This window comes from Nycticebus coucang, chromosome 10 (assembly GCF_027406575.1).
Source record: "Nycticebus coucang isolate mNycCou1 chromosome 10, mNycCou1.pri, whole genome shotgun sequence".
Taxonomy (NCBI): Eukaryota; Metazoa; Chordata; class Mammalia; order Primates; family Lorisidae; genus Nycticebus; species Nycticebus coucang.
In genome coordinates, this window is record NC_069789.1 from 45,773,621 (window position 1) to 45,786,597 (window position 12,977).

General features: G+C 38.7%; 1 protein-coding gene across 1 annotated transcript in view; it reads left to right on the forward strand.

Moving 5' to 3' along the window:
* USH2A (usherin) overlaps positions 1-12,977 on the forward strand; it is an 868,259-nt gene that overhangs the window by 587,464 nt on the left and 267,818 nt on the right. The window contains exons 39-40 of the mRNA XM_053607912.1: positions 2,718-2,868; positions 3,427-3,569. Coding sequence (XP_053463887.1) covers positions 2,718-2,868; positions 3,427-3,569 — 294 coding nt within the window. The remainder of the gene's footprint in view (positions 1-2,717; positions 2,869-3,426; positions 3,570-12,977) is intronic.

Sequence of the window (12,977 nt, forward strand, 5' to 3'; positions counted from 1 at the left end):
GTTCTTCCACTTTCTTTACTTGGCTTCCATCAGCACCTTCTCTGAGTTTCTCCCCTCCCTCACTGCACCCTCCTCCTCAGTCTCCCCTGCAACAGAGGCCTCCTTCTGACTTCAGAAGTCTGGTGGATTTCAGGGCTTATTTCTCAGACCTTTTCTGTGTGCACTTTGTCTCCACTCACTCTCTAATTTATTTCAAGTCGAGCCTTTAAATATCACATATACGTTGGCTCACAATTCCTATCCAGATTCACATTGCAGCTTCTTTTTTGCTATCTCCACTAAATATATGTAATATGCCTCTTCTATGTCAGATAGATGGATAGAACTCTTGATCCCCTCCAGAGCCTTTCTCTCCCCTCAGTGCTTCTCTTCTCAGTGATGATGCCATTGTCACCTGGGTATCTGGTCTGAAAGCACTGGCATTGACTTTCACCCCCTGTATGGTCTTTTAACAATACCTTCCACACCCAACTAAGCAGCATGATATTCACCACCTCTACTCCCATTGCCCCAAACTAAGCCCATGTCTTCTTCTGCCTGCATTACGACAATAGGCTGCCCTATTCCATTCTGGCCTCCTGCCCCTATCAGCACAGAGTAGTCTCTACAATTGCAGGATCAGATCATGGCATTCCCTTTTTTCAACCGTGCAATGGCACCAGCCTCATTTAGAATGAAATCTAAAGCCCTTACTGTGACTTTCAAGTGCCTGAGCAAGAGGACCCTGCCTCTCCGTCCAGCCTCCTGTCCTGTCCCTCCCCTCCTTACTCTGTCCATCCGTGTCAGCCACATCGGCCTTTCAACTGTTCCTTGATTACAGCCAGAGCTTTTTCTTCCCCTGGTTGTCTTTGCAGGCTGCTGTCTTTGGCAGGACTGCTCTCCCTCCAGACATTCTCACAGCCACCTCCTCATGCCATTGAGGTCCCTGTACAAATATCACCACATAAAAAAAGAAAAAAATATATCACCACATTACATGTCCTACCTATGATCTTCCTGTCTAATCCCAATCGTCAGCTAATCACAGAAATTGCACTCTCCTTTTCACCTTCTCCTCTCTCACCCTGCTTTATTTTTCCCCGGGAAGCTGAGACATCTGGAATCACTTACACGCCGTATCTGTTTGTCTGTAGCCTGTTCCCCACTCTTCAGTATAAGCCACATAGGGGCAGGGTGGACCCTACACAGTGCTGTTCTCCTTCCACATGGAGAGCACTGCTTAGCATGGAGTGGACCCTCAGTAAATGTTTGTTGAACAAATAAGTGAATTGTCGATGAACTCAAATTCTTTCAATAGGTTGATGAAACATGTAATCTAATTCTTCCGTTTTTACTGCTAAGCCTTTATTAGCCTCACTGTAGGCCGGCGGGTTCTTCTGAATTGGAGAATACACAAACCACAAACCACACACTACACAAGGTTGTGTATAGAGAAAGCTGAAAACGGACCCAGTTTATTTGTTTTCATTATTTTGATCACTTCTTTTCCTTCACCAATGGCCTCTACCATCCACAGTCATTAGGTATTTACATTAGACTAATCAGAATGCTCCTAACAAATTATGTTACTGTAGCAATTAAGTTATATTAAAGGTAGTTCAGAGCAGTCCATTATAATTATAATAATAATAATAATCAACTAATAATTACCAGGGCCTGAAGTAAGGTTCTTTCTTTAGATGACCTCTGATCTTCACAACAATCCTATAAGGAGAAAATATTGTCCCTGCTTTAAAGATCAGAAAATACAGACCTAGAGTCATTGGCTGATTTTCCAAAAGCCCCAGAGTTTTATTCAAATTGTTTTTGAGTTTCTGACTAGCTTTGGAACAGCTGATGATCTGATGGGCCCACAAAAGTTATACCTGTTAGGAAAAATTAATTAGCTGACATGAATCATTGTGCCCTTGTTTTTAGTAAAGTAGGCTTCAGTTTTCTTCAATCCTATTAAGCCTTCTAGACCCATTCAAGTAAATTTCCCTGGTAGATCTTATCAAGCAGGTATGCTGATTTCAGGACAGGTTTGCCAGAGGTTAGAACAGGCTAGAAAAACCAACAGGCATGTATGTACGCTGTAAGTTCCAGCATCACTGAACAGAGGCAGGGGTACTGTGAGAAGGCGTAACTGACTGTGTTAAACACATGAGGAAAAAAGTTTAGTTTCTCTATTTTCACAGGTGAGCATTAAGGCTGGAAGATGCTATTTTCAGCCGTTTGGTTTACTTACCATTACAAAAAAATATGATGTTAGCAAACTTCCCTTCCTCCAAAAGAAAAGCAGGAGAAGCCAATTGTGTTCGTGTAGGTGGCAGCGCAGGGTCAGGTGGGAAGAATGTAAGAGCTAGACTGCTTCAGTGTACAGCGGCTGGGTCTGTGAAGCAGAGTTACATTGAAAGGATACTTTACTATTTGCTTCACTAAATTCCCTCCATGTTTTCAATTAGATAAACAGAAGTACAGGTGGGACGTGCTGCAGATTCATTTGTCTTGCTGTTTGGGGGCTGGCTTTGAAGACTGAAATACTAACGTCAGTGTGTTGAAATGAACAATAAGGAAGTACAGTAGTTCAGGAATGAAAATGTTAAATTAAATGGACCATGTTTAACATCGTTGTTGATCCCGAGGAACAGTTTTTCCAGTATATGGAGCATTCGATCCCATCCAGCATATGTTCTCCACAGTTTTCTCTGCTCTAATTCATCTGTGTTTTTCGACAGCTCCAGATGGCGTGCTGCCTCCCAGGCTTTCATCTGCCACTCCAACCAGTCTTCAGGTTGTCTGGTCTACACCAGCTCGTAACAATGCTCCCGGCTCTCCCAGATACCAGCTCCAGATGAGGCCTGGCTCCTCCACCCCTGGGTTTCTGGAGTGAGCATTCCACTTTGTGCACCCTCCTATCAGCGGGTGATATAATGTAGACATACAATCTGGGAAGAATAGGTCAATTCTCATTTGCAACCAATGTAGGTTACCCTGTGAAAGTTAAAAAAAAAAAAAAGAAAGAAAGAAAAAGGCAACCAAACAGCCTAGAGGATAATTGTTTGTTCTATAAAAATAATTATTTTTCATTTACACAGCATTTAAAACAAGATTTCATCACACTAAAGTTTCCATGAGTACTTAGCCAGGACATACCTGAAACTAACAATATGCTGTCTGAACTATGGTTAGAAAAGTATAATACTTAGTCCTCGAATCTATATAGAAGTCTGTCCCAATGCTACTAGAGTTTACCTTGCCTATAAACCCAAAATTAGAAACCCTCAGCCAAACGGCCATTAATTTTAAAAGAGATACCATTTGACAGTAAAACATTGCTGTACTGGGATGTATGTTGACAATCTTGGAAATTTTTTGCTATAGAATTTTACTTGTTATTTCATTGAATTTCTAAAACTTCTTACTTCACACTTCCTTCCCATACAGGTTATTTGAGAATCCTTCTGCGTCGCTAAGCCATGAAGTGAGAGATCTCCAGCCCTACACGGAGTACATGTTTCGGTTGGTTGCCTCCAACGGACTTGGCAGTGCACATAGCTCTTGGATTCCATTCATGACCGCAGAGGACAGTAAGTGGTCTGAATAGTACACAGCCAAATGTCTTCTACATTAGGGAGTTTTTAATGTCTTCAGTTTCTTCAAAGCAAATGAGCCTCCCCTATTTTCTTGTTGTTTGGTGACAGTAATCTTTTCCAAGGCAAGAGAGGGGACAAGGGTCATCACTTTCTTTAGAAAGAAGACAAATGTAGAGATGGACGGTTAGGCCTACAGAGAGAAAGGAGTAATTCACAATAAATTATGATCTGGCCCCATTCCTTCCTTCAGGGTCTATGTGTAGGTGCCCTGTAAAAGAAAGGTTGTCATCGTCTGCTCTGTGACCAGAGGTTCTCTGTTTTAGAGGATTTCTGGCAGGCAGAGAAAACGAAATATGGACCTTACTTCATAGGAATGCTTAGAGCATCCATAAACTTGTTCCTGGAAATAGATCTGACAGTGCTTTTACTGGGACCCAAACAATGACCTCTAGGATAGAGAAGTATAATCTGATAACAGTAACTCTGCATGGATTACAAAAGGTAGATTGAGATACCCATATTCAACCAATAAAGAGCATTTTCTAGTTTTCAATGCAAAGTTATTTTGTACATCTATGTTACTGCTGACTTATATTTTGGAAAAAATATATGCTTATATTTGGTTTTATAGGAGTTATCTCTCTCAAAGCATATATATAAGCATAGATGATTTTTTTTTCTAGAAAATTGGGAATTAAATCAAGCTATACAGAGTGAATGAGGACACTATATCTTTGAACAATGAGGTTTTTGGAATTAATCTTGTCAAGTCTTTTAATCATTGGGCTTCTTAGGAGAAGTTGCTCTGTTGGCCAATTGCCATTCTGGCTCATGATCCAGTGAGAACTTGAGTGACTTTCAAAAGGCTAGATATTAATACAAAGACGTGGCATTTGAAAGAATATCAGTTTTGTATTAAATAGATTGTTTTATTTCTATAATAGATTTAATTGTATAATTTTAGTGAAGATAAAACATCAAATAAGAACCAAAATAATTTACTTTCTTTAAAGTTTACTTAAAAAAAAAATACCATTATGAGCAGTAATACATAATGCTTAATTCATTTCTCCAACTCAGAATTACTCCCTGGGAGCAAGTTAGGTCCTTGGCAAGGGCACATCAGTGTTTTTGGTCTCCAGGGTACCATTTAGTAAATTATCAGCACGGCACGATGAACGGCACCCAAGGCCCAGAAAGCATTAATGCGCCACCTTTTAGGAGGAACATTACATACGCTCTGGGGAATATGACACCATGGTCACCAATTGTATTCAGATTTATGAGCTGAAGAGCTCACACTCAAAATAGATTTTTGAAGAAATATTTTTTTTAAACAACTGAAGACAGATTTGTAATCTTCTTAGATATAGCAGCATGCTTGATGACTACAATTAATTATTCAACCTACTGCAGAGGTGATGGCTCAATAGAATATCCGGTTAAAATAATGGGAAGAGGGTTTCCCTTTTTTTTTTTTGGCCCTGCAATTACTATTCTCCCAGAGAAAGGGCAGCGCTTGAATTTCCCACAATTCGTAACAAATGAAGGCTGTGACCTCTTATCTATAGGCAGGAAGGTAGCTCATAAATAAAGTCCAAAACATTTCAAAATGCCAATTAGCACAGCATCCTTTGTTGAGCAAACTTACCTCCTTTCTCCTCTCAGTATGAAATGACTCTTAGAGACTGTATGTGGTTGGAATTCTCTTGCATAGAGACCCTGCTATCTTTGTTATTTTTAGGACCTAGGTTTGAAGTGGGTGGTAGTATTAGTCCATCATACGCATAAGTAAGAATTGGGAACAATTGATTATATAACAGGCATCAACGAAAAAAATAAGCCATCATTTTTATGTATATCCTTTCCCTGAGATAGGTAGACTCTTCTCTCTGCTTTGTGTGTGTGCTGTGAAGTCACGCATGTGACAGAGAGCAGGATGCTGGCCCATTTGCCCCTCCAAGTTCTGTGCCTGGTGTGTACTCACCCCTGAGATGTGGTGACAGTGTCCTCTATATTTTGGATGTCACTGGAGATGGATGCCATCTCTGAAGGGCTGTGCAATTGAGTTGACAAAGACTGACTGATTGGCATTGGGCACAAGCAGTTTTTCTGTCAAAGCCTACAAAGCATTGCTTATAAAACCACCCATGCTGACAGTTCCAGGCCAGAATTACACTTCATACTTGATCCTCACCAACATCTCCTGCTCACCAAAGTGCAATTTTCAATGTAGAAATTTCACGTATTATCTTACAGAGTAGAACAGAAGCCACCCCATGCCCACATTTAAATTTCATGCCATCAACGGGCACCTTTCTGTATCAGCCAAAGCCTCAAAACTTCCCTGTGCCAAAATGGGTCACCAATGATGATATTTTTAGTGTGGTATTTCAAGACAGTGACTTTTATCGAGGCTATGACACAGCTGAATCCAAAAAGTAAAACCTAGGCAGGAAACGAGCTCTCTCCAGAGAAGCCAGTGCATGGTTGCAAAGGGAAGTTCCCATGAACAGAGAAAAGGGATGTGAGGAATTTTAATAGATTTCTTTTTTTCAAATAATTTGTGATGTACATCGGTGTGCCACCAAGATCCGGTCCATGCATTGTTAAAAATCTAGTGTGCTGATGCCAAATAATAATAATGCACATTTCCTATGAATATTTTAAATCCTGTTAAACGCGTGTTAATAAAAGATGTTTGTTCCAGCCAACTTGGTCAGTGTAGTGTTCGACTATTTGCAACCAGATAAATACAAACAACATGATTTTTTTTAATGTGCTGCTGGCAGTCCAAGCACCTAGCAAGTCTGCAGCCTGCAAAAATGCATCAAGATTGGGTTGGACTTGCTAGCACGTGCTTATAAAATGAAGATACTTGCCGAGCACCTGAAAATGTTGATATCTTTAAACCAGAGATAACTGTCAGTCCTGAATATACTGTATTATTCTTTCTCTCTCTTATGTGTTTACAATTGTTCTCTATGCTGTCTATGCATGAAGGAATTGTAGTTGGCAGTGAGGCCAAGTTTCTTCAAATCTCAGCTTCAATATGGATACACTCTTTTGCCTACCAAAATACTGCCTTGTGTGTAAAATAGGAGATAACCTACTTTTTAAAAAAATGTGGATTCCCTAGACCAGTGTTGTTCAACTTTTTCTATCTTATGGCACACTTCAACTTATAAACTTCTGTGGCACACTTAAATGATGTTGTTCAAAAAAAAATTAAAAACGAAAAATGTGCTTACTATGCTTTGAACTTCTTTGGAAAATAATTTAATTAATGATTTTAAAAACTTTGAGTGGCACACCTATGTGGCACGGCACATCAGTTGAAAATCGTCACCTGCCCTAGACCAATAAAAAAGTCAGACAATCTCTTTCTCTCAAAGTTTTCCAGATAGAAGATTGAAATATGGGGGCAGCGCTTGTGGCTCAGTCGGTATGGCGCCAGCCCCATATACTGAGGGTGGCAGGGCCCCATATACCGAGGGTGGCAGGTTCAAACCCGGCCCCTGCTGAACTACAACCAAAAAATAGCCGGGTGTTGTGGCGGGTGCCTGTAGTCCCAGCTACTCGGGAGGCTGAGGCAAGAGAATCGCGTAAGCCCAGGAGTTGGAGGTTGCTGTGAGCTGTGATGTCACAGCACTTTACCGAGGGCCATAAAGTGAGACTCTGTCTCTACAAAAAAAAAAAAAAAAAATGGAAATGTGAAGAATTTGGTTGCTTCAGTCATCTTAATGACAAACATATACGGCACATATAAGCAATTAGATAGACAAATAAAATTGAATTAGTTTTCTAAAATTCACTTCTCTACCTCCAAAAACAAACCTCTAAAAACTTGAGTTCACTCTAGATTGAACTATTTTATTACCATATATTTTTAAAATTTTGATCATTTCTCAAATTTATGGTTTGAAATTCCACATTTATATTTTTAACCGTTCACTTAAGAGGCATTATTAAATCTGTTGGAATTGAACGGTTTATTCAGTAGGCTTACTTAGTTTTTCATGAATTCATTATTCTGCTAACAGACTGATTGTTCATGAAGTTTGACCAGAGTGTGATAGGAAGATATGTCTTATTATCTACACAGGGAGACTTTAAGTAGAGTCATATGCTGTGTAGAGACGTTTTGGTCAATGACAATTCAGTTCTGCACCAGTGTCCTGGAAGATAATGACATATTTTTACTGTACCTTCTTTACATTTAGATATGTTTAAATAGACAAATACCTACCTATCTGTGACAACTGCTTACACGCTGGGGTGTCCAAACGTTTTTTCTTTTCTGTCACACATTGGAAGAATAAGCGTTGTCTTGAGCCACGTATTAGATACACAAAGACAAACAAAAGCCGATTAACAGAAAAAAGTCCCTTGTATACTTTTCATGATATCTAATACCACAGATAAGCCAAAAAAGTCCTCACAAAATCAGCATGTGGCCCATGGGCCGCAGGTTGGACACGCCTGGACAGTGTTCAGTACAGTAACACACTGTATAGATTTCTAGCCTAGGGTCAATAGGCTATATCATTTGGGTTTGTATGAGTGATGTTCACATAATGAAATTGCCTAATGGTACATTTCTTAGTACAGATTCCTTGTTAAGCAGCACACGGCTATATCACTAACATGCTGTACTTGTTGCTTTAGATCATGTTATTTTTCCCACATTTATAATTGCATTGTGAACAGGGCATGGGCTGATGAGGGAAATTATCCTAGCATCTGGGTTGTACGTCACTTTTCCTGTCAACAGCTCTCATTCATCTTTCAGTACTCACACCAGTTTATAAGGAACCAACGTTATTTCAGAGTAAGACAGAAAGACATTACAATGTCATTTAAAATCAGGACCCAAGAGAACATGCTTCTTTCTCTTTTGTTGCCTGGCACAGTTCTGTTCCTTCCTCAAGCTCCAGCTCAAATTCACCTCTTTTGTTGCCTGGCACAATTCTGTTCCTTCCTCAAGCTCAAGCTCAAATTCACCTCCTGTGTGAGGCCTTCCCTGCTTATTGCTCCTTTAGAATCTTGGTTTGTTTGGACTCGTGTGTCATTAATATGTTTTTCTGAATTGTAACTTTCCAACACCTAGGACTTGTCTTTCTTTTATATCACATATCTGCATTACAGGTGCATGGTAGAAAATCTGATATAGGGCAGTTGCCTCCAAGTTGTTAGTGGAAGTACTGATTCAAAAGAGAGTTTGATCTTAGTAAATCCATGAAGACTCAATCACGCAAATATTAACTATGTACCAAGAACTGAAAGCACCATGAAATTTATAGGTATGAATAAGACACTTGAGGCTTATTCCCTTGAGGCATCCATCATCTGGCAAGAGGCACTCATGGTCGAACCATAAAGTATACAGAGCCAGCCCCCAGGTGAGGCATGTCGGGAAAGCCTGCCCAAGGAAAAGACCCAGAGAGGAAACTGGAAATGATTTTTACCTGAAGTTCACTTTAATATTAAATTTTAAATTTGGGCCGTGCCTGTGTTTCAAAGAGTAGGGCGCTGGCCCATATACCAAGAGTGGTGGGTTTAAAGCTGGCCCGGCCAAACTGCAACAAAAAACAGCTGGGCGTTATGGTGGGCACCTGTAGTCCCAGCCACTTGGGAGGCAAAGGCAAGAGAATCTCTAAAGCCCCAGAGTTGGAGGTTGCTGTGAGCTGTGACTTCACGCACTCTACTGAGGGTGACAGGGTGAGACTCTGTTTCTAAAAGAAGAAAAAAAGAATTTCAAATTTACTTCATCACTATTAGTCCAGGAGAAGGTGAAAAAAGCAATTGCTGTTTGTGGTGTCTATTGACAAATTCTGCTGGTGGTTCCAGACTCAAGTGTGAGATGAGGGAAGTGAGGAGGAGAGGCGAATACAGCAGAGGAAACCCCCCAGAGCAGTCCTCATTCTTTCCCGAGTCAGAGGCAGGCTGTCCATTTGATTCGACACTGGCCACATTGGGGAGGTCAATGAAAGTTCTAATTAGAAAGGCCTTTGCTCGCCCCAAACCACATGCTATTCAAAATGAATGTTTCAAAACTATTAAGAAATGAGTATAATTGCGATGGATTTCTTACGTAGTTCAATGTAAGCATTTCACATTGTATATTGAAGCAGTACCCTGAACCCCATAAATGCATCAATGTACAAAGTCATGATTTAATAAAAAATAATTTTAAAAAATGAATACAGGAATAAATAGAAATAGAATTCAAAAAGGGGAAAATTGTTCTTATTTGCACAACCTTTAGTAAGAATAAAACACTTGAGTCCATGTGACAGATGGGGAAGTAAATATGTAATCTGAAATTTAATAAATTGATCAAGATAATTCTAGAGTAGAATTTTCCAAATCATTTTATAAGGGCATGTGTGCCCTTTAGAATACCAAATTTTTTTTTTATTTTTTATTTTTTTTGAGGCAGAGTTTTACTATGTTGCCCTTAGTAGAGTGCTGTGACATCACAGCTCACAGCAACCTCAAACTCTTGGGCTTAAGTGATTCTCTTGCTTCAGCCTCCCAAGTAGCTGGGATGACGGGCACCCACCACAATGCCCAGCTGTTTTTTTGTTGTAGTTGTCATTATTGTTTAGCAGGCCCAGGCCAGGTTCGAATCCTCCAGCCCTGGTATATGTGGCTGGTGCCGTAACCACTGAGCTACAGGTGCTGAGCCCAAAATCTTGAAATGGATATCTCCAGGCAAACACCTTTTCATGATTAGTGCATTTTAGAATTTAAAGTTTCAACGTGAATCGTTAAGCGAGTTCTATGCAAGAGAAAAATTTTAATATTTTAAACAGTAATGCTTTAAAATTAGGATGGGCTGTATTTATATGAAGAGGTTTTATTTTATGAAGAAATATGAACTACATGTTTCAGCTGTGCTACCTAATGATTTTGCTTTCTCTATGCAAATATCTTTTCCATTTGCTTTATATATTATACTCTGAATGCTGACATGTTTATCCTATCCAACAGTGATGCAGTATCTATTTTACACATAACAGAAGTCCCATGATCAAAAGTAGCATATGTGAGCTGCTGATTTCGAGAACAAAATGGCTCAGCCTGTTTGCCACTATATGCTTTGTCTTCTGTTGCATAGATTTTTCTCCCCAAATTCTTGAATTTTCAGAATTAGCATAAATAGATATTAATGATTTTTATATTTTATTTTTATATTGTGAGATCAAAAGGAATTTATTCAAGCTAAATATGACTGACAGAAAACCCCTTGAAATATAGATTGATTAAAGAAAGATTCCATCCACCTTGCCTCAGTTTTCTTCCTGAGCTCCTAAATCAGCTCTGAGCAGAGAAAGCTCACAGCTCTTCCAAATGTGGAGCATCAGTAATTTCTATTTCTTACATCTTTCAGTTAAAGAATGAGGCTGAAGGGCAGCGCCTGTGGCTCAGAGGAGTAGGGCACCGGCCCCACATGCCTAGAGGTAGCAGGTTCAAACCCAGCCCTGGCCAAAAACTGCAACAACAACAACAAAAAGAATGAAAGTGAAAGTAAGGAGAAATCAAGCCTTTTCTAGCCTTTCCTATGTTTACTTTAAGAAATTAATAAAAAATAATTTTTATCATAGCTACTTTATTATTATTGCTTCAATATTTTTGAGTGCTTGTTATGTGCAAGTCCCTCTGGTAGGAACCATATTCTCTCATTCCCTAGAAATGCTATTTCTCAGCTGTTCACTAAACATTTTAGAAAACTATTTTTGTTCTTTAGCTTTGAAAAGACTGAGTTGTCAATATTTGAAAATGCTCAGTAGACCATGCAAGAGGATCCAGTGATAATTGCCACATATTGATATTTAATAGCATAAGCTTAGTTTTAAGAGGTTCAAATCTTAAATTCCTGAAGAGTTTAAGAACCCGAAAGAACTAGTTATTAACAAAAAAAGATGGGTGTATATGATGGTTTTCTATAGCATTTTATATAGCACCTGTCTGTAGAAGAACATTCTGTAATGCTAAAACAATACATACATTCTTTTAATTGTGTTATCTTATTTTTAAAACATCCCCCAAACCCCAGTTTTCCAAGATTGATGAAATAAGTAAAAAGGAGAGGAAAGACAGCTCTGGATCTGAAAGATCTCCCAAGGAAGTCAGGGGGAAGCCTGTTTTATAAATTCTGCTTATAAACACAGTTGATGAGCCATATTTGAAAAAATTCAGATAAAAAGTTTCGTGCAATTATTAGAAGTGATTTTTTTTTGCCTTTATGAATGCTCACAGTAATACATTTTATTTTCTGCCTCAAACTTTCAAGGAAGAATTTATTGGCCCTGGTTCTAGAAGTCAAAACATTGTTCTAAATTTATTCTCTACTGCTTTGGTCCCAGGAGAAATGGAGAAAAATAGTTCCCAAATATTGGTTCTCGTATTTGGTAGATTACCAAATAATATCCTTTCAATTCTAACAGCTTTCTAGACTTCATTAAATAATGGTGCCTATGTTACAAAGTCAATTTTCTTACTCACCAGTTGTCAAGAAGCTGAAAGTTCACTTTGTAAAAACATGCCATGCCCATTTTTAATATTTGTTTTGAAATACAACCATTGTACCTTCTTCATTATCACAAGATGGATATTTCTTTTTCTTCATTTTATAGGTCCTCTTACATTTGGGTCTTTTATTATGAGCTGTCAAAAATTCTTTTGGGAAGTAGTTAGGGTATAAATAATAAATTGATAAAAGAGAAGATAGGAGCCATCACTCTATCTTCTGCTAACAGATCAGTTATGAATATCAAAAGGCTCCATTAAAAATTAGCATATAATATATTACTCGATATAATTATACACCCATGTATTTGCCACCTTGATTTTTAATTAAGGGGTAAGTTTAGAGTCTATCTATTTATGGAGTTAATATTACCAAAAAGAGCTTTTAAACTGAGTGAGTTTTTAAGTAGGGTAGTAGAGTAGAGTTGCTTTGGGGAAACTGAAAACAAACAAGAAAACTAATTGATCAGTCCTGGGAAACTGTAATTGCAAAAAGATGCAGACAGTCTGTGACAACCTCTAGTAGTTCTACACACACTCCAGTTGTAAGTCATTCAAATTATTTATCCATACACACACACACACACACCCCTGCATGTGCACACATACATTCCCAATATACGTGCCAGAGTATAAAACTAAATAAGCATACCCCTCTGTGAACAATTTTATTACTCTATTTTAGGCTGGGGCTGAACTTTTGAAGCTGATGAGCAAAATAGTTTCCCATAAAAGATAATTTCATTTGCCAAAATGAAACTACTTTCCGTTATTAATGCCATAATGAAATGGTTTGAAATATGAATCTGTGATCTGAACAGAAAGGATGCTCCCGTTCCCGGCTCCAGGAGGGAGTTCTCTAAACAA